This window comes from Anarrhichthys ocellatus, unplaced genomic scaffold, assembly GCF_004355925.1.
Source record: "Anarrhichthys ocellatus isolate YVR2014 unplaced genomic scaffold, GSC_Weel_1.0 scaffold19, whole genome shotgun sequence".
NCBI lineage: Eukaryota > Metazoa > Chordata > Actinopteri > Perciformes > Anarhichadidae > Anarrhichthys > Anarrhichthys ocellatus.
The window spans coordinates 5,990,542-6,015,096 of record NW_022280049.1 but is presented as its reverse complement, the minus strand read 5'-3'; the positions used below and the strand labels follow the sequence as shown (position 1 = coordinate 6,015,096).

General features: G+C 43.7%; 3 protein-coding genes across 12 annotated transcripts in view; 1 reads left to right on the top strand and 2 right to left on the bottom strand.

The window, feature by feature from the left end:
* The window catches only part of zdhhc2 (zDHHC palmitoyltransferase 2), a 10,576-nt gene extending 1,566 nt beyond the window's left edge, over positions 1 to 9,010 (top strand). Inside the window, exons 2-13 of one of the 3 annotated variants that reach the window (XM_031857890.1) lie at positions 1,786 to 1,812; positions 1,969 to 2,063; positions 2,703 to 2,823; positions 2,950 to 3,019; positions 3,118 to 3,150; positions 3,814 to 3,934; positions 4,312 to 4,444; positions 5,045 to 5,171; positions 6,804 to 6,899; positions 7,135 to 7,244; positions 7,715 to 7,796; positions 7,881 to 9,010. In XM_031857890.1, coding sequence (XP_031713750.1) covers positions 1,786 to 1,812; positions 1,969 to 2,063; positions 2,703 to 2,823; positions 2,950 to 3,019; positions 3,118 to 3,150; positions 3,814 to 3,934; positions 4,312 to 4,444; positions 5,045 to 5,171; positions 6,804 to 6,899; positions 7,135 to 7,244; positions 7,715 to 7,755 — 974 coding nt within the window. In that variant the 3' untranslated portion in view covers positions 7,756 to 7,796; positions 7,881 to 9,010. Of the gene's footprint in view, positions 1 to 8; positions 2,064 to 2,702; positions 2,824 to 2,949; positions 3,020 to 3,117; positions 3,151 to 3,813; positions 3,935 to 4,311; positions 4,445 to 5,044; positions 5,172 to 6,803; positions 6,900 to 7,134; positions 7,245 to 7,714; positions 7,797 to 7,880 lie in introns of those variants that run through there. The other 2 variants (XM_031857892.1, XM_031857891.1) reach the window with 2 other exon arrangements.
* Positions 9,011 to 9,056: 46 nt separating this feature from the next.
* Positions 9,057 to 16,741, bottom strand: cnot7 (CCR4-NOT transcription complex, subunit 7). 8 transcript variants are annotated; one of them, XM_031857894.1, is made up of 7 exons: positions 16,576 to 16,741; positions 15,797 to 16,009; positions 15,511 to 15,704; positions 15,172 to 15,333; positions 13,866 to 14,010; positions 13,585 to 13,695; positions 9,057 to 10,645 (listed from the first exon to the last, which is right to left on the bottom strand). In XM_031857894.1, the coding sequence occupies exons 2-7, from the start codon at positions 15,911 to 15,913 to the stop codon at positions 10,514 to 10,516; spliced, it is 861 nt and encodes a 286-aa protein (XP_031713754.1). In that variant the 5' UTR covers positions 15,914 to 16,009; positions 16,576 to 16,741; the 3' UTR covers positions 9,057 to 10,513. The 8 variants fall into 8 exon arrangements, 5 of the variants coding, with proteins under 5 accessions (XP_031713754.1, XP_031713755.1, XP_031713758.1 ...); XM_031857895.1 differs by having other exon boundaries at positions 15,797 to 15,920; XM_031857898.1 differs by having other exon boundaries at positions 13,866 to 14,043; positions 15,797 to 16,741.
* A 458-nt stretch (positions 16,742 to 17,199) lies between these two features.
* Positions 17,200 to 24,555, bottom strand: part of mtmr7a (myotubularin related protein 7a) — an 11,358-nt gene continuing 4,002 nt past the window's right edge. Inside the window, exons 8-14 of the mRNA XM_031858125.1 lie at positions 23,182 to 23,291; positions 20,404 to 20,529; positions 19,958 to 20,007; positions 19,656 to 19,856; positions 19,294 to 19,428; positions 19,060 to 19,186; positions 17,200 to 18,927 (exon numbers count right to left, since the gene is read on the bottom strand). Of these exons, the coding sequence (XP_031713985.1) occupies positions 18,610 to 18,927; positions 19,060 to 19,186; positions 19,294 to 19,428; positions 19,656 to 19,856; positions 19,958 to 20,007; positions 20,404 to 20,529; positions 23,182 to 23,291 (1,067 nt within the window). The 3' untranslated portion in view covers positions 17,200 to 18,609. The remainder of the gene's footprint in view (positions 18,928 to 19,059; positions 19,187 to 19,293; positions 19,429 to 19,655; positions 19,857 to 19,957; positions 20,008 to 20,403; positions 20,530 to 23,181; positions 23,292 to 24,555) is intronic.

Here is a 24,555-nt window from a genome sequence, read left to right as displayed (position 1 = left end):
GCCCCCCCCCCCCCCCCCCCCACTACCAGAGTCAGAAGGTGATCGTTGTTGGCTTGTTAGTACCATGGATGGATGACTGAACGGCTTGATGACCACAAAGAGGCGCAAAACAAGGATCCAGAAATGATCAAACAGATAAAAACAACCACCAATAGAGACACAAAACGAGCACAAAAAGACACAAAACCACCACAGAGAGATAAAAGATGACCACAAAGAGATGCAAACAACAAGGAGAAAGTCTTGCAGCATTGTAGGAGTGGTTGGGGTCTAATCTTATCATAATCCATCCATGGGTGTAGGCTATTTGGAGCTACTATATTAAACAACAGCTGTTTATTGATATTATTTCATCCTAGTATATCTAAAGTTGTATATTTGGCATTAATTCATTGCGATGAATAAACAATGTAGCTATTAATAATGTAGTTTATTACTGCCAAGAACCAACATGTCCTCCACACTTCTCAACCCGCCCCTGCTCACCAGAGGGGGCAGCCAGCTTCTGACCCAGGACCAATGTCTTCTAGAGTTACAGGACGCCATGTGTCTGTTATGAGCTATTGAGTCATCCTTCAGCACTGCAGGGCGACAGAAAAGCAAAGTCACCGTTTCATCATCAGGCTGTTTTTTTTTTTTTTTTTTTTTTTAACCGTCTTGTTTTTGCATCCAGCAGAACAAGAGCGACATTGTGATGCACACGCGTCACATGGGGCGGACGGATGAAAACAGCAGCAGCGGGGCAGGACGGCGGTCGCTCGGGGGCCAGCGTGTGCTCCGCAGACACACACAGAGACAGTTGTGTGAAAGTCTCGTCAGCTGATAGCTCCAGTTGGGCGGCTGAGTTAATCCCATTGTCTGGCTTACATAATTCACCCCGAGCGACCTGCTGTTGACCCACTTTCTTTGAAAGCACCGAACGTCAGCCTTTGAACAGTTGGTCCTTTTTCTCCAAGGCTGTTCAAAATGTGAAATCAGGTGGTTGTTGACTTCGCCCGTGCATCGTGGGAAGATTGACCTCTTTATAGCAAAAATGCAAAGAGGAGAAGAGACAGAGAGGACTACAGTGTAGCCGTAACGCTCTCATAGACACATTGATATAGATCCCTATTCATGCTCTTAATCACACATACACGGTATGCTTCTCTGTCAGACTCTGGGGCTTTCAAAGCTGGCAAGGCGGCATGCACATGGTTTTTGGCTGCATGCCTCGATCCGGCATCTTGGCTCACCTTTCCTCGGTTTCTGCTTTGTGCATATGTGTGTGTGTGTGTGTGTGTGTGTACTGCTTCACAGGCTAACTGCTGAAGATGGATGATTCACTATGCTCAGCTAATCATTGCTTAGATATTGGGACAAATATAAAACAGTGTCAGCTAATATCTAGCAACAGGTTATATTTGTCTCTTTTTTATGTTTGAGTCCAGATCTTTGTGTGTATGTGTGTGTGTGTGTGTGCAGGATGCTCCTGTTGTTTATCAATGCTTTATGATAATGCACAGTAATGCCTATCTACGTGAGAGCAAGAATGAGTCGAACTGTCCGACTGGGAGTGTGCAGTACATTGAGTTTATGACTGGTGTGGTATTAAGGATTTACAGATTCAGCACTCTTCAGTTGTGCTGATTTGGAGTCAGGCAAACATGTGTCACGTAAGGTGCACGTGTGGAAGATCTAAAAAGACAAATGAAACTTGAGCTTTCCCCATGTTGACCGACACATCTGGGTGTTAAGTGCTTTGTCTTTAACCAACCTGACTGCGTCTTCTCGTTTGTCTTTCCTCAGAGTCTATCGAGCATACAGGAGAGAAGGGTAAGTGTTTCGTAGTGCTGTTTGACATCGAGAGGAATCACAAGCGTCTTCAGCTGGTTATTCATATTCAATGACGCTGCAAACTGTGAGTAAACGGTTAAGTGCACCCGACTCATGATGGATGATGACGGCCTGTTTCCGTTTCTCTGCCTCCAGTGATATACTTGCTGGTGTATCATGTCATCTTCATCATGTTTGTGTGGGCGTACTGGCAGACCATCTTCACCAGGCCCATGAACCCCCTGAAGGAGGTGAGTGTGTCCGTCTGCGACTCAGCGGTTTTCTTTTTTCCTCCATCGGGGAGGATGAGGCATAGCGGGGAAGTGCAGATGTAGGTTACTGCCTCCCCGTGTGATTTAACTAATAACACGTTCCAGTGGAAGTGCCTGGAGCTGCACAGTAATGGCTCTGATCCTGACCACAGCACATGCATCTGAGAAATGCCCCCTTTGCATTTCGGCTTTAACCGAGGCGTGCAATCGGCCCATATGAAAGCTTCTCCTCGCGAGATGTTATCGTCGGATCACATGAGGTTTCGAGATAGTGATAAAAGTCATACTTCACGTGTCCTCCTGCGCTGTTTGTCATCGTCAGAGTTATTTCTGTTTCCAGTGTTCAATCACAAACCGTCGGAGTGGCTGACAGTAATATCTCAGCGCTGTGCTGCTTTGCCTGCTGGGGCAGAAAGAACCAAAACAAATGGAAGATACAGAAATTCGCTGCCTACTGAGCTGCGGCTTCACAGCGACAGACATCACTGCATTACTGAAACTAACACGGCTTGTAGACAAAGGATTTGACTCTGTCAGGATGCCACTGCTTGCAGATTGAGCTTTCGATATATATCACGGTTGTTGTTTGTCTTTCCCTCTGTGTTCGGCCCTTCACAGTTTCACCTGTCCTTCTCTGACAAAGAGCTGCTGGAGCGTGAAGACCGGGGGGAGTCTCAGCAGGAGATCTTGAGGAGGATAGCCAGGGATCTGCCCATCTACACCCGCACCAACTCTGGAGGTAGAGTGCAGCACACACGGGAGCAGCTCTCTGAGCTCCTTTTCACCCCCCGTCACATCGTCACATGGTCAAGTGTTGGAGCTGCTGTTTGAGGGCCGTGTGATTGAATCGGCTGTGTCTCCCCAGCAATCCGTTTCTGTGACCGCTGCCAGCTGCTGAAGCCTGATCGATGTCACCATTGTTCAGTCTGTGATAAGTAAGGCTCTCTATAGAGAACAGACCACACCATGCATTGAATTCTGGCAGGCAGAGTAAGATTCAATTACACTGACGTCTGACCCTGCTGTGTTACAGATGCATCCTGAAGATGGATCACCACTGCCCATGGTACGTAGCGGCAATAGGGGGTTTAAACAAATATCAGTGACACTGCACTCACACGGTGTTGTTAGTTTATCATTTCCTTTTTTATTACAGGCCCGACAGGCTTCTTGGTATCATTATTCCAGTTAACAGGACTCGTAAACACACATCACATTGGAGGCACAAAGAGCTTGTTCACTGTAACCTCTCATTCCGCCAGGTGACACATTTTGGCAGCAGAGGGAGACAAAGCAAATCTGATTCCAGCTGGCATTGTTTTTTTGCCAAACGTGATCGGTTTGTCTGCTCTCTTTGCAACAATAATGTGTGGGAGAAAATCACGAAAGAGTCTGAAAGTGCTGGTGTCCAAAACTGGTCCCTGATTGGCTGAGAATACCAGGTCCTCTGATAATGCACATGAAACAAACCTGTTGATAGAGGGGTTTTCTCGTAAAGATCCGCCAAACATTTGTGATGCATTTACCTGTTTTTCAGCCCAAAGCAGTTTGGAAAATGGGTTGTTTAAAATAATAAAAAAAAGTCCTGGAATAGTTGTGTGCACAAACACCCCATCCCCAATATTTACTGCTCTTATGCACTTCTGCTCAAATACCTCTTGTATCTCTGCACTTAGTAAAGATTTGAACGCGTACTAATGACGACACTCCCACACTGACCTTGTCGCAGGGTGAACAACTGCGTGGGATTCTCCAACTACAAGTTTTTCATGCTGTTCTTGGCGTATTCGCTGCTCTACTGCCTTTTTATAACTGCTACAGATCTTCAGTACTTCGTTAAGTTTTGGCTGGTAAGTACGGCTTGACCAGTAGAACACAAATCATTCATTATATTGTGTGTTTTTTTTTTGGGGGGGGGGGGGTGGGGTTAGCACAAAATACATCCAATTAAAAATCTGAATGGACTTTTGAAAACATGCATTCTGTGGTATTTGATTATTGTTTTTTTCACAAGGCTGGAGGTAGAGCACATTTCCGTCTGAGGGAATACCTGGTATGAACCAACCAACTGCTGTAGTTAGTGGGATAGAAACTGCTAAATAAGTTCCCATAGAACTCTAGTAGAACAGAAATATCTCAGATCCCGCTCAGCCTCGGAGTGTCTTGGTGTCCACTCTGTTTTCAGTTGTGTTGAATGTCTGGTTGCTGTCCCCCCCCCCTCCCTCAGAACGGCCTCCCAGACACTCAGGCCAAGTTCCACATCCTGTTCCTCTTCTTCTCGGCCTCCATGTTCTCAGTCAGCCTGGCTTCACTTTTAATCTATCACTGCTGGCTCGTCTGCAAGAACAGATCCACCCTCGGTAGGTGGCGTACACTTCATGTATGTGTGTGTTCTGTTTGTGGATGCAGTGATTACACATCCTCTGTTGTACAGCTGCTGGGTGGGGTAGTCTCAGTCTGCTACCAGTGTCGTCTTCGCTCTAACGATGAAGGCTGCTTCGTTGCATTTTTCCCACCATCAGTCACCGGCCGTCCTCATCAGCGCAGTGATTTGATGAGCCACTCTGGGCCGTTATCAGACGGAGCAGTTTCTCATTATGCGTGCACAGTGGCACACTTTGTTGGCGCGTCGCGGAGACTGGATTATCCATAGGAGTATGTTACAGTGTAATGCAAAGACACAAGGCTCAGAGTGGTAAGCAGCTTAGTAACAGGCACTGCTAGGAAGAGAAGTCACACATGGCGGCACAGTCTCAGATCTGCTTCTCCTGCGCAACAAAGACACTTTTCATTCAGACTTGTTCCACTGACGCAGCCGTGCAGCGGGAGTCGTTCATGTGCTGTGTGAATGAGCTCCTGCTAATAGTCTGAATAATAGATTATATAGAGACGGAGTGGGAGGGCTGCATTTATTCATCTTCCTCTTCACTGACTCTTCTTCTCCACGTGTGTCCTCTCAGAGGCTGTGCGTGCTCCGGTGTTCCGCCACGGCACCGATAAGAGCGGTTTCAGTCTGGGCTTCAGTAAGAACTTCCGCCAGGTCTTTGGGGATGAAGTTAAATACTGGCCTGTTCCTGTTTTCTCCGGGTAAGTTCTTATGGGCATTTGTCAAAGGCATTCAGAAGAAAATGTCTGCAAAGACTCAAGGAGGGCAAACTAAAGAGAATCAGATAACACAAGTCTATGTGTTAATTATTTAGAATTTGCCCCGCCGGCTTGTTTGACAGTTTAGGAGCCCCGATCATCTGTCATTTTGAGTCTAGACTGAAGGACGAGCAGGTCAGAGACTTCAGGTTTGGTTTCAAGAACCACAACTCAGTGCAACTGCTGACTAAAGATGAGATCAGTAAAGCTTATAGGTTATATATCATATGTTAAAATTCTAATGCTGAAGTGTTTTAAAGCCTCAATTGCATCTTTAACTAGACAGGTGCACTCAGTAGAGTGCAGATCTCCGCCAGGTGTTGTCTGCATCGACCACTGCTGCTGTGATTGAATGAATACAACCCACAATTGGCCAACCCCCCATCTACACACTATTGGACTGTGAAGCGTCGTAAAAACACACTTAATTCAAACTTAAAAACAAGTGGCAATGTATGCAGACAATCGACTCCAAGTCATTGTATCAGACACGTCATATGTCAATCTTGCCAACAACTAAATTAAACTTACCAAGCTGTATACCCGCGTAGCAGCGGCTGAGTTGAGGAGTGTCCTGGTAGCTCCGTTAGCTGTTAGCCAAACACATCGCAAACTATTATCCCCACGGTGTAGGCGCAGAATAGCGGCTGGGGGTCGGTGATGCACTCAGCTGTGTTATCTGGTTAGGAGTAGTGAGTGAGGAGTCAGCAGGCAGTCGATGGCAGTATAAAACAGGAAATAAAAGGTGTTTTGAGAAAGTGTAAGACACCGCAACCACGAGAGATCCTTGAGCATGCAGCCATAACTTGCCACCCAAAATATTATGCAGTTTGCTGCAGCAGAATGCAAGATTAGCCGTGGACAGACACAGAGGGGCACACTCACAGACGCACTCACGCGAGCGATCGCATGATCCACCCGGCGGAGATAACTATAACTGCCAATCAGCATTAATATTCACAGCAAAGGTCCACGTTTTCTTCACAAAATGCTTCTGTAGTTCAAACAATCTTACTCAGGATGTCAGAGAAGTTGTGAATGAATGAAGTCACTCAGGGATTAGAGAGCGCTGTCACTTAGTTTGAAACAAAATGGTTCAAAAGAGGGTTTAAGTCCCCGGGGAGACGAGCGAGCATGGGCTTCAGTAAACAACAACATCACCACAGCAGTGAATTCATGCAGAAGCTCCAGCTTTGCAAATATTAGTAATTCATGCTGACAGAATGAATGATATTATGAATATACGGCTTTCTGGCAACCACAGTCCAATTATTAAAACATAAACCCACATTTTCTAATGTTGGAACAAAACACTGTTGATGTGAAAAACAAATTTCAGATCCAGATCCAAATATGGCTCTTTATGACTCTTCTCTATTTTGTGATAATAAACTATGTATATACTATGTTTTAGCATTTACCATTATCCCATAATTGCCACTGGTAGACTCACTTTAATATCATTTCCACATACATAAAATAAAATACACAATGATTGATTCTATTGATGCTCATAAATATCACCTTCAAATCACAGAATTATTCTGTTATTTTTCTTTTCCGCTGGCTTTCCAGTTTAGGTGACGGGTGCTCGTTCCCAACCTGTCTGGTGAATCTGGACCCGGAGCAGCCCTCGTCATCGCCCGCTGGCTCCAACCCTGCCAACAAGAGGTGAGTAAAACATGAAGGAAACAACAGTAAAGTACAGAGTTGCACACCTGCTAGCCAGCCTCTATATAGTGGTTTATTAACCCTGTGAGTTTAATGATGCAGGAGAATCACCTTGCGGCAGTTATGGCCTTGCAGATTTAAATTAATCAGTCGGATCAGATTTAGGACTAATTTATTCAAAGGAGGAAGTGGGCCTAGAAATCATCCCTGCTTAAGTGTACCTGTGTGTTTCCAGTGCAGCAGAAGGCCACCAGTTCCCCTCCAGGCCCCTGACAGAGTCTCAGAGTCGACTGCTCACCAGCACCCCCTCCTGGTCAGAGAGTGACGGTGCAACAGACAGGAAGGGTAAGATAGTGTTCTTATACTCCTTATAATGGGTTTATATAGCCGCTTGCTTACATATTTTTTTGTATTTTGAATTATTATTAAATCTGATGATTACTTAAAAGAGACATATTATGCTCATTTATTCATACTTGTGTTTTGGGTTTCTTCTAGAGCATGTTTACATGCTTTAATGTTCAAAAAACATATTTCTCTCACACTGTCTGTCTGAACATGAATTCACCCTCTCCCTGAAATGCTCAGTTTCAACAGGCTTGGTTCCATCTTTACTTCCTGTCAGCTGATGTCATTCACACACAGTGCAACCAGACATAAACTGGGACACATTTAGAATGTTTCCGTTTCAAACTGTGGCCTCTACATTGAATAGTTGTGGACCTGCTTTATAATAAATATATAAAAACAAAAATGAACATCTCACTTTTTCCAATATGGGACCTTTATATGGGAAATGACATGTGCTTGTTCAGGTGCCAGTAACTCGGGGATGACCATAGAAAATGAGGCGTAACCAGTCAGAGATAGAGGAGACGCCTTCCACCCAGAAGAAAAGTGAGTTTACAGTCATGTAGAAGCTATCCACACACATCAGGATAAAAAGTCAACATCTGTTACCATGTGTGTGTCATCCTACAGGTCAACGCCGCCCCCCCCCCCATCCTCGTTATTTCAGCGTGACGTGGTGGTGACAGCATCAATATTTGTTGTTTTCCGTACCGCACCCTGCTCCGGAGAGCTTTACCTGACTGACATCTCCTAAAGCAGAGGAAGAAAAATCATCATCATCATCAGTATTACTCTTATCAGCAACCATGTCTGCTGCCATCTGATAGTATTTGGGCTACAGAAGACGATCCCATTTCCTTTTGTTTGTACAGGAAGAAGCACAGAGCAGCAATGGAAGGGACTGTTTTGCACTTTGCATACTAGGAGATGAAATCTGAGCTGCTTTCGCGTGTTACCGTTCATGTAACAGAAACTCTCAGAATTATTTACACGATTTCTTGTTTAACGTTTTTCGCGGCTTAGCGCATTAATAAATGGTGTTATAAGTTTGCCAAATGTTTGCACATTCAGTATAGATTAGTAGTGGTGATAATGTGATGTAACTGATATTTCTTTAGCCATTTTCTTTTTCCAGTGAAGGATTTTGTTTTTCTTCCCTCATCCACCATGTTGAGTGTCGTGGAAGTTGAACCGATGCATGCTCTCATCTCAGGATGTCAACACAAACACACCTTGTTGTAGTGAACTGTACCTCAAGATATTCTCCCCTTTGCTTGGATAAAGAAAAGAAAAAAAACAAGTGTAGTGATGAGTAATCCCATTTGAATAAGGGCTCTTCTGATATAGCATGAGTGAGGATGTTGCTGTCACACTGAAACACCTGAAAGCTGGTGCTGCCAAATATCTAAACCGCTGTCTGGTAGCCTACAGTACACAAGCAACGCTGCAGATCTGCTCCCCATCAAACAGCAGACACGGTCGAGTGTTTTTCTAACTCGCAAAACAAAGTTGTGGATCCGCTGCAGAGCAAAAACAGAGAAAACAGCTGCTTTGAACGGTATATTTTCAACCGTCACTGACAATTACTTGGTAGAATGTATGCTTGTTTAAAACAAAAAAAAAGCTTCATCGTGACAGCCAGTGTCAATCTCTATTTTTCTATTCTTCTGTCTGTGTGACTCGAGAGACGATATGGACGTGTGAGGCGATGTACTGTACAGTTGTGCTGCCTTATAAGAATAAAATGAGCTCATCTTCAACGCTTTGTCGCACATTGGGAGTCATTAAAGGGATGCGACGGTCATGTTATGGTAGAAAAGTTTCAAGCCTTTATTTACAAAATAATCTAAAAACAATCCTCTTTGCATATTCTTTGACTCCGTTACAGTGTGAAAGATGTGCTGCAGAAAGGAAAAGTGTTTGCGGCTCAGCGAGGTTAATAAAATCTCGTTGCTGCCATTCGACACACACACCTATGGAAGTTCAGGATACTGCTATCAACAACACGGCATTAATTCAAACACTCTAGTACATGCGGCTTGTCTACGCAGCATGAATGAACCTTAGAGCGACACAAAACTAAACTATAATTCAGAGGCAAGTGAAAAGAACTCCACTGGAACAAAAAGATGCATGTTCAGTAAAAGCTTTTTGGGGCTTTTATCACAACACTAAAACTCTGCATAACCTCAATTTCAATTAAAAGTCTTTACTCTCAACAGAGTAGTTCAGGGTAACCTCCGCATGTCTTACTGCAGGAGAGTCTTTATAATTGAGTCTTTTTCAAGGTCTGGTGGAGTTGGTTGAAATCATTGCAAGACCATGTAGAGGGCTCCTATGTGCTTGTGTCAATGAGGGTGTGTATATGCACAAATAATCCATAATCCTTCAATGAAAACCATGTGTATCTAGTACATGTTGTATATATCCATGTATGTAGCCATTCTTAGCATTATCATGAATACAAACAGTAAAAAAAAGGCAACTAAAAGTAAGTTTTAGTATCCAGTCTACATACCGCATAAGCAGAAAACACCAGCGTAGTTATCTTAAGGCTCATCACAGTGGGATTAGAGCTTATTCAGGTCATTACAAACATCTTTATATGAACGAATGAGGAAAAAGGAAGAAGTATTCACGTGTGCATAAACACTGACTGAGAGCTCCCGTTCTCGCTACCAGAACAGGAGATCCGATGACAGATGGCGAGCGTACCGACATGCGGCGCCTCGGTGTTGAGCGGAGCATCTGCTCGATGTCAGACCAGCGGCACAATAAATTAAAGGTTAAAAGAGAAGAACGCAGCTGATATTAAGGCCGAGCGTGCCGAGAGCGCTTCCTGTGTGACGCTCACGATGTGAAACGGGGACCGGAGAGAAGGCAACAAAGACAATGGAAACTTTTGTTCAGCTTTCCATATAAAATCAGGTTGGGGCTTTAAAGTGCAAAACATTTCTACATAACATTTTAGGAGAACTAAAATCCCGTCTTTTCAATGTTAAATTCAACCGATCCAACCGGAACCTGTACACTGCTTGGTAGGAATACAGGACTGACCTCACACAGAGTTTACCATCATACTCAGTTGTCTAAGGTGAGCAGGGCCTATGAGAAGCAGCTTGTTAAATGATGTGTGTATGCTTTGTGTTCTTCCGTCGTCATCATCATCGTCCGTTTGACGGAGCTCGGCCTCGGCTCCGCACTGATTGTGCATGTGACCCACGAGGGGGTGGGGTGGGGTGTGGGGGGATTTCGCAGTGATGTCACGACTGCTGCTTGTTGGCCTCCTCTTCGTACGCGTTCCCCGTCCCGTTCTGGACGTACGTGGAGCCGGAGCCCAGCCCATACAAGTGGCCGCAGTACTTTGCATCATCGATGTGATCCTCGAAGAACATCTGTGGGAGAGGTTAAAGAACTACTGAGAACAGACGCGTTCACTTAATATCAATATCAGTATTAAATGCACAATCGCTTTTTATTTCCTATCCTTCTGCTAGCATCATCCTGTGAAATACCGCCATTGGTGTGTTCCTTCTCAGCTATACAGTTGTGTGAAAAAGTGTTTGCCCCCTTCCTGATTCCATATTTTTTTGCATGTTTGTCACACTTAAATGTTTCAGATCATCAAACAAATTTAAATATTAGACAAAGATAACAAGTAAACACAAAATGCAGTTTTTAAATGAAGGTTTTTATTATTAAGGGGAAAAACAAAATCCAAACCTACATGGCCCTGTGTGAAAAAGTGATTGCCCCCCCCTGTCAAAACATAAATTAACTGTGGTTTATCACATCTTTGGAAAGCTGAGTTCAATTTCTCTAGCCACACCCAGGCCTGATTACTGCCACACCTGTTCTCAATCAAGAAATCACTTAAATAGGACCTGCCTGACAAAGTGAGGTAGACCAAAAGATCCTCAAAAGCTAGACATCATGCTGCGATCCAAAGAAATTCAGGAACAAATGAGAAACAAAGTAATTGAGATCCATCAGTCTGGAAAAGGTTACAAAGCCATTTCTAAAGCTTTGGGACTCCAGCGAACCACAGTGAGAGCCATTATCCACAAATGGCGAAAACATGGAACAGTGGTGAACCTTCGCAGGAGTGGCCGGCCGACCAAAATTACCCCAAGAGCGCAGCGACGACTCATCCAAGAGGTCACAAAAGACCCCAGAACAAGATCCAAAGAACTGCAGGCCTCACTTGCCTCAATTAAGATCAGTGTTCATGACTCCACCATAAGAAAGAGACTGGGCAAAAATGGCCTGCATGGCAGAGTTCCAAGATGAAAACCACTGCTGAGCAAAAAGAACATAAAGGCTCGTCTCAGTTTTGCCAGAAAACATCTTGATGATCCCCAAGACTTTTGGGAAAATACTCTGTGGACTGACGAGACAAAAGTTGAACTTTTGGAAGGTGTATGTCCCATTACATCTGGCGTAAAAGTAACAAGGCATTTCAGAAAAGGCACATCATACCAACAGTAAAATATGGTGGTGGTAGTGTGATGGTCTGGGGCTGTTTTGCTGCTTCAGGACCTGGAAGACTTGCTGTGGTAAATGGAACCATGAATTCTGCTGTCTACCAACAAATCCTGAAGGAGAATGTCCGGCCATCTGTTCGTGACCTCAAGCTGAAGCGCACTTGGGTTCTGCAGCAGGACAATGATCCAAAACACACCAGCAAGTCCACCTCTGAATGGCTTAAGAAAAACAAAATGAAGACTTTGGAGTGGCCTAGTCAAAGTCCCGACCTGACTCCGATTGAGATGCTGTGGCATGACCTTAAAAAGGCGGTTCATGCTCGAAAACCCTCCAATGTGGCTGAATTACAACAATTCTGCAAAGATGAGTGGGCCAAAATTCCTCTACAGCGCTGTAAAAGACTCATTGCCAGTTATCGCAAACGCTTGATTGCAGTTGTTGCTGCCAAGGGTGGCCCAACCAGTTATTAGGTTTAGGGGGCAATCACTTTTTCACACAGGGCCATGTAGGTTTGGATTTTTTTTCCCCCTTAATAATAAAAACCTTCATTTAAAAACTGCATTTTGTGTTTACTTGTGTTATCTTTGTCTAATATTTAAATTTGTTTGATGATCTGAAACATTTAAGTGTGACAAACATGCAAAAAAATAAGAAATCAGGAAGGGGGCAAACACTTTTTCACACAACTGTATGTGGTGGGGATTTATACTTGCACAGTGATTAAGATCGAATCGAATAAACCTGTCAACAGAATTTGCTGCTATTTTTATTGTTGTAACTTAAATGTATTTTGGGTTTTGGACTGTCGGCAGAACAATCAAATCAATTACATTGGTTTCGCAAAGCGGATCATTTGAACTCATCAGATAGAGAGTTCGTTAAAAATAATTATTCAATCGTCTGCTAATTCTGCTCTGTGTCCCCTGAGGATGCCCCTTTCTCAACAAACACTGGTCCCTTCGTTCAGACGTGGTATATGTAACATTAATGGCTTCATCCATATAGCGTATTGTCATTCAGACACAAGTGACTTGATGTTTCTCACGGCTTCATTCAGGCTCAGGAGTACATTTCTGGAAAAGAGCGACATGCTCACATTTGCCACCTGGTGAGCAGAAGAAATAGAGGTGAGTTTAAAATGTTACAGCGAAGAAGAAGGATGTTTTCTGATCTCTCTGTCCGGCTGCAACGCTGACGGATTTTAAAAGATATTTTGCTGTTGAAGCCTTAATGACCGTCGTGAGCGTGAGGGAAGCTAGCCGCCTCTTCTCATATTGAATCCACTAATACAATCTAACATCAATTTCATCATTTAACATTAATAGAGAGTCAATTGTGCTGCCTGTTTTCTAACAGCGACAGTGCAGAAACACTGAACAGCAACAAGTTGGGACTCGTTCGTTCTTATTTGCTCACATACAGTGTGCACAACTTGTTACTGGGTATTCATCCATGCAGTTGACGTGAATAAACATTGAAAAATATCAGGAGAGACTTTTTTCTTTCGTTTTTTACTTCTTTCGCCACGATTGCATTATGAGAGGAAAAAAACGTTTTCTCCACTGATCTGATATGTGAAACATCCTCAAGAACTCTCGCAGTGTTTCACAGTTAAAGTGATTTTGAGCATCAGAGATGATAGCTGTGATACCTTTGCTGAAGTGATCACTCTCTCTCTCTGCGTGTTTTACCTTGTGCTGCTGCAGCCTTTGTCAATCTGAAGCCATTCTATTCAGACCTCGCAAATGTGAAAAATGTGACCACGGTGCTTATTCAGACACGAGACTCACGTGTTAAAATGCCCTCAGATTAACGTGAAGGGGCGAAGGTCTGAAGTCAGGGCGCCTACCTCTCTCATCTTGAAGAAAGCCATGCCTGTGAGTAGCGAGTCAGAGCCAGCCTGGTGCTGCGGTCCGATCCTCTCCAGCTCCAGCTGCTCAGCTACTTCCTGCAGCCCGCCCTGAAAGCAAAAAACAAAAAACGCCGTCAAGTCACTCGAGAGGCATGCTTCTAGTCAAAGTAAAACTCGCAGCACTCACAGGAGATCACAACAGACATCAAGGTGTGAAGCTTTAAATGAATAAAACAGGAGATACTCTGTGCTACCTGCTGAAATATTTATTGAGGTACCTTCAGGTTTTTACAACTCTTCATGAGGTACTTGACATCATAAATGACTGGAAAGTACAAGCGAAGAATCTCAAAGAAGTCCACCTCCTCCTCAGGCAGGTTAGCGTTGGACAGAATCTTGATCAGGTATCCAAAGTCATAGCCACTACAAAACACATATACACAAACACATGCAAACCTTTTAACTAGGTTTCCTTTTGGTTTGTATTTAAAAGAGAACATAGCAGGAGGCTTCGAGAGATTTCGTCACTTCCAATCTGCCATGACACAAAGAGAATTAAAGAGAGGCAGACTGTCTTTACCTGCACATGCAAGGGCAACTAAATACACAAACACACTGCTTCTTCCCCCGAAATAGACTTTGTGATTAGCCAAGCATTCTACCAGGCTAAACAACGATGAACAACATGTCCAGTTTGTTCACAACAGACCAATTATCCAATGTGATTAACGGTTAATTCACAATTGAAACCATTGAAAATTAGGATGAGTTAAAGAAATACGATGATAAAAACAGAACAAAGTAAGGTAAATAGAAGCAACGTGACATTAAAGCCTGTTGGTGAAGGTGTGTTCTAAATACCTGAACGATGACAGAGGTGTTTCAAACCTAAGCTTTGTTTATTTTCCAAAGCCTGGTTACCTTTAGCCTCAGTTTGCCATGGAGACACAGTGGGAAACTGAGTATGAAATGAAGATGTTAAGCAGCAGATTGTAGAAAATACTGGGTTAAAAAACAAAAAAAAAAACAAAGAGTTGCTATTCACTAGAGACCAATATAAAAAGTGTTCATTGCACTTGAGCAGCAAATTGAATAGGAAATTTCAACGGGATATTTACTTGTTTTAACGTGTGCGTAGCAAAACGACCACAGTTCTGCGTAACATCTTACTTCTCACTAACACACAAAGACAAAAAACAAACCAAAAGAAATTTAAACTTTTTTTTTTTTTTTTTTAACAACACATATCATTAGTAAACATTTAAAGACACAGGAGGATGTCTGCGTGCAGACGTGACAGAATATTCCATACATGGAGCAATAACATGCTGTGGCGGTGAGCCAAACAGTAAAATGATGCCGGGATAAACAATGTGTTTCTGATTAGTGCACGCGGTCCCATAAGTGCTTGTTTATTAACTGACGTGCAAAGAGTGAAAGTAAGAGGTGTAGTACCTGAGTCACACAACTTGTAATTTCTGTAAATACTGTGGGCAAAACGAGTAGGATTCCTGTCACTATGCAGCTTTCTATAACTGACTGCATGCGAAAAAACAGCAACTAATTGCAAAGAAAGCTGAATACCTGTGGAAAGACAGCCACCTGACGCCGTCACAGAGCACCACCCCTGATGTCATCAGCAGCTCTGCAAAGTACAGCGTCTCGATGCCTTCGTCCTCGTGCTTCTTGAACTGAATCCCTGAAGTGGTCAGGAGCTCAATGGAGTCCTGCGCGTACATGTCTTCTCTGAAGACAAAAGACGTGTCACAGCGTCATCATCTCCACCCACAGAAGACAGCCGAGTAGGTATGACAGCAGCAAGTAGACGTCATAATTGTAAAAGTGGTGATTCGTACTGTCTGAGGTGTTGAGCTCAGTCAGTTCTTGTGAAAAAGCGTATGAGAAGCACAAAAGTCATCTTACGTGAGGTTAAACTTAAAATTGAACTGCCACGTTGATGTTCCCGGAGGGTATTCGCCCTGTTCGTTCATAAAAGTGAGGCCCAGCTGGATTATCTTGAGCAAATCCACATTGCAGCGCAGTAGCTGGTACTGATAGTCGGCGTTGCTCCTGAACTCTCCGATTGGTCTGGCTACCACACCTGGAAACTCTGTGTCCTGTAAAGAAGCACAAGACAACGAGCTCTTTATGCAGGACCAGAAACCTGGCTGCGTGAGACCATCTTCAAGCCTCCAGGAGCATCACTCACCATAGCGATGTAGTTGTATTTTCGGATGACATGTCGGATCCTCTTCAGCTCCTCCTCCAGGTTGTTGGCCCAAACCTCACATATTTTTTGGTTGTGATCCACAGTAGCAGCGGGCATAGTGCCACTTCATGTAATGAGATCGATGCAAGAAAGGGGAAGAAGAAGAAGAAAGAGAGACAGCTGGTTCACAGACCTTCCCCAACACCTGCTGACCTGTGACAGACCAAAGGATGAGAGGTGGCAGGACAAAGGCATACAGCACACGAACCCAAGAAACACTGACACATCATTTTATCTAAATAACACGTTATAATATGCATTATATCATATATATAAATTGCATGAGAAGATACAACCTGCTCTGGGGATCAAATCAGAAGTCTCAACATAAGGGAAGCTAGTCTGTGCTTCCTCTCGTCTGGGATACTTCACATGCACGCAGACAGACGTGTTACCAGCCGAGTGAGGGCGCGCGGGGCGTGTTTGGCTGGACGCTGTTAACATTAGCTCGTCGCAGGCAGGTTTTCAGCAGCACTTTGGGCTAGCTTGCTTACTTGTAGCAGTTAGCAGCAGGCTCCACACTAAGCTACATGAACAGGACTCAGGTGGGGAGGCTGTGTGCAGCCTCACCGCACTTCACAGCTAGCTGGACGGATACATAAGAGTGTGTGCGATGCATGAAAGAGACTAGTAACTATAGCTCTGCACACACACATAGACAGACACACACTCAGCGCCACTTTGATACAGCAAAGCTCACTGCAGCGTCGTGAACTTACCGTGTCCCCAAACCGGGCGTGTGTGTGTTTAAGTGTGTACTATCTGGAAGCTGGTAATTTGTTCTACGTTATTGTTTCGGGGGAGTTTTCCGCTAACTTTTAAATAGTTTATATTCAGCAATGTATCGATGTCAACCCACGGCTGCCATCACAGTTGAGCCTACAACACGACGTCATCACGTAAAACAGAAACGTGCGCATGCATGTAAGCGTGGCGGAATGGTCGGCGTCCTATTTGTTCAGTGCTCCCGCTTCAATAACTGAGAAAGAAAACCTTTTGGTAAATATCTAATTTGTGTTTGAACAAGTTATTACATGAAAGACTTTATCAACTTGATATACTTTTAAAAATTGGACCAGCCATCACAACCTGTTATCCCATTTATTATATTACACACGCACTGTCCCACAGATAACAAGGTAAACGTGTTTGACTGGAACTACTTTCTACTGAAAAAGTAATCCTTATGAAAACTATTCAGTGTGTGCTGTAGACCATCCAGAGATCTCAAACCCTGAGCAAATAAAACCAAACCTTTCTGTGTTGCTCGACACCACAGGTATATGTGAGATCTTTCTCTTCTTTGGGTGAACTGAAATGGTCAGCCAGGAACACAATCACGATGCTTGACAATAATGTATTTATTTTAAATGAAAATTGACACAAATTACACAATTTTGCATTTAAACCAGTTTGACAAAAGTTGGCTCTAATTCCACATTGAACACATAAACGCAGCAAAGTAAAGCTCTCTCTTTTAGGTCAGAATTCCTTATGACTGGACATTTTAGTCACTCTCATACAAATAAAAACAACACTGAAGTAAGTAGTCAAAAACATATTACATAATACAAAAATATCTCAACATGCTTCGCTTGATAGCCTTGCCATTATTCAATTGCATTATTGGAGTGCACCTGACGTGTACTACTGTTCTATGTACTGTTTAAATGCTACCTTTACAGTTGAGATGTCGGCAATAATCAAAAAGCCTGTCAGTTATCTGCTGCCCAAAGCAGCAGTGTATTTGTGTTCACGTGCTCTAGTCTGCTGGTTCAGTCATCAGTCGTGCCATCACCTTTTATACCAGCAGAGGCTCGATTCCCTTTGGTAAGATTTTTGATTTGATCGCAAATCTGGTGTTGAAATATTGTGGACAGAAATGTAATAAGTTGCTTGTTCGATAACATTTCAAAGCTTAAACATTGTGTATCAAGTTGAAAAACCACAAGGTGTGTTGAAACACCGCTACATTGCCATTTGATTGCAGACGGCCTGTGATTGACAAGCAGTGATCATAAGGTGCGACAGCATTTAAATTAGGTTTGAAATTCACCAAAACACTTTACAGCCAGTATTCTGTACATATTTGTCATATCTTTGTTGATGAGCTACAACTTGAGTCTGCTGTTATCATGCCCCCCCCCCTTATTATTATTATTATCATTTTTTGCCGTCTTTAAGCACAAACAATGCAGCTAAAGTGATGATTATGTCTCTTTGGAGCTCTGGTTGTTCATATGTTTACATGATTGTAAAGCCAAATTGTTAATGAATAAAAGTGTGTGGAAGCACACACAGCTAAATGACTCATTATTAACTTGATGTGTTGACACACTTACACGCTTGCACTGAAGTGCATTGAATTGTTCATAATTGATCGTAACTCATTCTGAACTTTGGTAAATTAGTTTTTGCCGAGGCTTCAAACTGAATTTTGAAGCGTCTCCAACATGAAACAGGTCATTGTGTGTTGTATAAACTTTCTGTGCACACGCTCAAGGGTTAACTCCGCCTTCAACAACAGACACGACAGTGAGCTTTGCTCCTCACCAGGTTAAGCAAAAGGTGAAATGTGGTCAGCTACAGTAAACAACTATCAACTCGTAATGTGTGTGTGTGGCAACAGGGAGAGTCCACCACAGCACATGTAAACAAAAGGGCAAGTCTTGTGTCACCCGAATAACAGTCTGTCCAGTGGCACAGTGGACGACTGGTCGCTGCTACACCTTCCATCAAATGCTACATTTGCCTCAGGCAGCCGAGTAGGCGGCCTCATCAGAGTCCGGGTCCCTGGCGCTGTCCTCACTGAGAGGCGAGGGGCAGCTCACGTCCGCGATCCCAGACTCTTGGTCGCTGCCGTTGGAGAGGTTGCAGTCCTGGGTCAGGAGGACCAGGCTGCCGTCTGGTGCTTTAGGCTGACAGGGGCTGCTGGTGACGAAGCCCCCGGTGTAGTCCTGAGGGGTGTTGGCCAGACCCAGGTCACTACCAAGAGCCCACGCTGTGGGGCTCTTAGCAAAGGCGACGGCTTCCTGGACTCCACTCCCCTTCTGCTCCAGCTGAGCAATTTTCTATTGAAAATGAAAGACATGAAGACTACAGTATAGTCCACCTTCTATAACCAGAGAAAAAAACCTGCAGTAGATTGTATTTTCTCATAATGTAGAAATGTAGAATTGATTCCCTTTATAGACCTGTCCTACCTGTTTGTGTGAAGCCAGCTGCTCCTCCAGCTGCTGCGTCTCCTCCTGGATGGCACTCAGATAATCCTCGACAGACTGCCGAGGATGCATCCCTTGGTCAAACCGGTTGTACAGGCCTCTCCAAGACCTGTGCGAAGCATTTACCACAGACTGTTTAAAATACTAGGAAACACATGTGTATACCAGGTTTTTAAAACTACGTGGGATGGGTTGCTGCTGTTTGTCAGGACCTACTTAAAGAAGTAGGGGGCAGTAGAGGGCCGGAGGAGCCCCTGTGTCTGGCTGTGGTCCGGTCGGTACAGAGGGTTGATGTAGTCGGTCTTGTTCTTCCACAGATAACTCCACAAAGAGTGAGTCCTCTCACGCAATCTGTATGAAAGGCAACAGAGAAAGACAATGTGAAAATCAAGATCGATAAAAGAAATGAACTGATTTAGAATAGCCTGCTTTTTTTTTAGCACAGAGTCGTCTCTATTTGCACAAACCCAGGGGCGATGCAATAAACCGCTGGCTGTCACTTCCCTTCAGCGGTCAGTCTTCCCTGACAAGATGTCTGCACTGTGAAAAGGAAAAGAAACTGCGGGTTTAAATCTCACCCCAGCTCTACCCTCTCCCGCTGGTTGTTGCCAATGAAGTTGCCGTACTGGCAGGAGTAGACGTGGCTGTGAATGGTGATGAGGAACCTCGCGTTGAACTCGAAGGCACAGGGGAACTGCTCCATGAGCTGCCACACGCACTCCAGGAACTGATCGATGACGGGGGACACCTCTTTGGGGTCACCGACCAGGTGGTTGCATCTGGAGAAGAGGAGAGGACGGTTCGATCACAACCAAGAAAATGATCGGGAAATCAGAGCTGCTATAATAAAAAAAAAAGTATAATATCTTCAGAGTCAAACCTGTGAGAGAACTTGTGTCCAAATGAGACCCAGTCTTTCTCAATGAGAACCTAAAAGAACAAAAAACACATTCATGTGCTGAAACAGAAGGAGGACCACAGACTCTGTATACTTTCAGCATGTCATGATTGAAAGGTTCAGACAAAGAGCACAGTAAATCCCTGCAGAATGACTGAGCCTCTTCACCCTCTGTGTGGGGTCATTTTTATTTAACTTTAGGCACAATTCCCAAAAGCAGGCTTCTCTATTATAATATTTTCCATAGTGGCTTTCGGTGGATTCCAAGTTGGCCTGCGCAAATCCTTCCGATCAAAGAAACAAGTCTTATTAGCCCCCTGCGGACTACTATCAGCTAAACCCGAATGTGACATTCACAATTATACTTAAAAGATGCAACTCTGCACTGTAACTTAAAACACAGAAAAAGGCAACGGTTGGTTATCTACCATGAGTCCTCTGAGGGTCCTGTAGTGAGGATCCAGCAGCACACAGGCCACTGAACACACCTGGGCAGTGCGGTCCCAACCGTCTGAGCAGTGAACCAGGACACTGACCCCCTCCTCTGCAACAGCCTGCACACACACACACACACACACACACACACACACACACACACACATAAATAAATACAGTCTGTGCAGTGCAACGAAAATACTCTACTCTATACTGTAATCAAAGTGTAAATATTAGCATTGATCGGTGCCAGAATTGTATCCAGAAACTTCCACTTCTTTTTTTTTTTTTCCAGTTAACAAAAATGGAGCAGTGAAGTTAGTAAGTTTAGGTGAACTTGGTTTTCTGCCTGTTATGCATTAAAACTATTAAAATATACCAACAGAAAAATGTAATCTCGGTAATGCTCAGTTTGAACGACACCAATAGCGCCATCGCTTTGAGATGGGATTATTAACCTCAAAACAAAAAGGCCAACATGTTAGAGGTACCCTGTGGAGTTTCTGACCAAGAGCAGGACGATGAGTTCCTGATGTGATGCAAGAGGACGAGGAGTTTATGCCCCTGGTTTCAGGCTTTTCCACTGATCGACGTTGGTGGCGCCAACGTGCCAAAAACATAGTAATATGTCCCATAAATGCACACATTGCATTTGAAATATATCTTTAAAATGACAAACAATAGAATAAACAACACTGCATCGTAGATAGGTGATTACATCGTGTTGCGTCTCAAGTTCCTCTTATCATGCGTTGTTAGAAGACACAGTTGGTTGAGCTGTTTGATGAATAATTAAAAGCTCTCTGGTAAATGGCAGTTTGGAGAAGAGAAGTTATCAGATCATTTATGTTCACTGATTTGCACCTTTCAGACACTCACTTCTTCCTGTTAGACTACATACAAATCCTGTCTCAGTCTGTTGAATTGAATGATCCCTGCCACAGCCATTCCCTAAATTTAACCGTGTACATTTTTAAGTATTCGACTGGTGGAGCATTGTCAAAGAAGTGCAATGTCGGAGGGGAGTGACCTGATGAACTCATTCTGGGATGCTGTTGAATTCTTTTGTGTTATACTGATGGGCGTCTCTATCATTTTGTCCAGCCCAGTTATATCTGTGAGGGTAGGCTGATGGATTTATTGCAGGACTGATGTATCAGACTGTATTAGTTTGGCCAGGAGCCCCTAATAACTGGCAACTGAGTGTCACACATACAGGATACAATGACCCCCCCCCCCCACACACACACATACATACACAAACACCTAAGCTAATATTGAGTGGCGCGGCGAAGCAGACAGCAGGGATTTAACCTCCAGACTGACCTTAGCGATGAAGATGCCTGCATCCAAAACAGCTTTGATGTGCTTCAGCCAGCCTGAGCTCTCCAGACCTTCCAGGAAGTTGGACATGGAGGGGGAACGCAGCTCACACACTGTAAGCACAACACAGCTGTCTCACTAGCAGGAAACAAGGAGCATACCTGATCACTGGACTTTATTAAACCCCACACTCACTTTCACAGGCAATTTCTAGGGAATCTGTGCACGGCATGAGAAAATATGGGTCATGCTGTTTCTTTCAAAAACAGATTGGTTCTAGGAATGACAATGTCTGGACTTGAACAATTGGATGTAAGGGATTGTCGTGCATTTTTGAACAGATATTCATGTTCCCCAGAGGATGGATCCTACTGATTTTAGTGAGCCCCTCGACTTTTCTTCTGGACCCATTAGCAGGTCAAAGCTTTCACTTGCAGAATATCTACGACATGGATTGGCACAACATTTCGTACATAGAGTAGATTCATAGTTCCCAGATGATGATCCTAAGGACATTGGAGATAACCGACTTTTCGTTTACTGCCACCATGAGGTTCATTTGTGGTTTTGAGTGAAATGCCTGAGCAACAACATAAAGAATCGCCATGTTATTTAGCGAAGCCATCCATGTTCCCCTCATGATGAACTTCAATCACTTTGTCGATTCCCTTAACTTTCCGTCTAGCGCCATCAACATGTAAACACCCGCAAAACCATCCACATTTACATCAGCCTCAGCTCTGCTTTGTGTTTAATGCTAATTAGCTAATGTTAGCATGCTGACACGCTAACAACACTACAAACGTGGCAAAGATATACCTGCTAAACATCAACACGTGATGTTGTTAGCATTGTCAGATAGAAGTTAGCATTTAGCTTAAAGGAAACACTGTTCTGCCTCACAGAGACGCTAGCAGTTAGTTTTGTTATTATGTATTTTATAATATGAATGGAAGACAAAAGCCATACTCACATAACAATAACACAAGCAAAACAGACAATCAAATAAAGATCCATTTCTGTACCACAAGGCTTCCTGCATTCGGTTTGTTTATCTTGTAAAACTGAAACCGAAAATTAATTTTTCTTTCCGTCTTCAGGGTTCAACATAAATATTTGCAAGTTGACTGAGGGGCAGAGTGACATGAACCAGTTTCTCCTCAGCTGACATTTCATTCGCTCAATTGTATCACATCACCTATTACAGAACTGTGTGCAAACATCTGCTCGCTCGTTGAGCAGAGGTGACACTGTATCAGTGTGCTGACCTGTGAGAGAGCGCTCTGAGGCCACTGATAGGAGAGCAAGCAGGTGAATGGGTTCATTCAACCTTTTATAAAACTAATAGGCCCCCCCCCCCCCACACACACACATACATACACAAACACCTAAGCTAATATTGAGTGGCGCGGCGAAGCAGACAGCAGGGATTTAACCTCCAGACTGACCTTAGCGATGAAGATGCCTGCATCCAAAACAGCTTTGATGTGCTTCAGCCAGCCTGAGCTCTCCAGACCTTCCAGGAAGTTGGACATGGAGGGGGAACGCAGCTCACACACTGTAAGCACAACACAGCTGTCTCACTAGCAGGAAACAAGGAGCATACCTGATCACTGGACTTTATTAAACCCCACACTCACTTTCACAGGCAATTTCTAGGGAATCTGTGCACGGCATGAGAAAATATGGGTCATGCTGTTTCTTTCAAAAACAGATTGGTTCTAGGAATGACAATGTCTGGACTTGAACAATTGGATGTAAGGGATTGTCGTGCATTTTTGAACAGATATTCATGTTCCCCAGAGGATGGATCCTACTGATTTTAGTGAGCCCCTCGACTTTTCTTCTGGACCCATTAGCAGGTCAAAGCTTTCACTTGCAGAATATCTACGACATGGATTGGCACAACATTTCGTACATAGAGTAGATTCATAGTTCCCAGATGATGATCCTAAGGACATTGGAGATAACCGACTTTTCGTTTACTGCCACCATGAGGTTCATTTGTGGTTTTGAGTGAAATGCCTGAGCAACAACATAAAGAATCGCCATGTTATTTAGCGAAGCCATCCATGTTCCCCTCATGATGAACTTCAATCACTTTGTCGATTCCCTTAACTTTCCGTCTAGCGCCATCAACATGTAAACACCCGCAAAACCATCCACATTTACATCAGCCTCAGCTCTGCTTTGTGTTTAATGCTAATTAGCTAATGTTAGCATGCTGACACGCTAACAACACTACAAACGTGGCAAAGATATACCTGCTAAACATCAACACGTGATGTTGTTAGCATTGTCAGATAGAAGTTAGCATTTAGCTTAAAGGAAACACTGTTCTGCCTCACAGAGACGCTAGCAGTTAGTTTTGTTATTATGTATTTTATAATATGAATGGAAGACAAAAGCCATACTCACATAACAATAACACAAGCAAAACAGACAATCAAATAAAGATCCATTTCTGTACCACAAGGCTTCCTGCATTCGGTTTGTTTATCTTGTAAAACTGAAACCGAAAATTCATTTTTCTTTCCGTCTTCAGGGTTCAACATAAATATTTGCAAGTTGACTGAGGGGCAGAGTGACATGAACCAGTTTCTCCTCAGCTGACATTTCATTCGCTCAATTGTATCACATCACCTATTACAGAACTGTGTGCAAACATCTGCTCGCTCGTTGAGCAGAGGTGACACTGTATCAGTGTGCTGACCTGTGAGAGAGCGCTCTGAGGCCACTGATAGGAGAGCAAGCAGGTGAATGGGTTCATTCAACCTTTTATAACACTAGTAGGGCGGCTTATGCTGCCAGGCGGGGGGGGG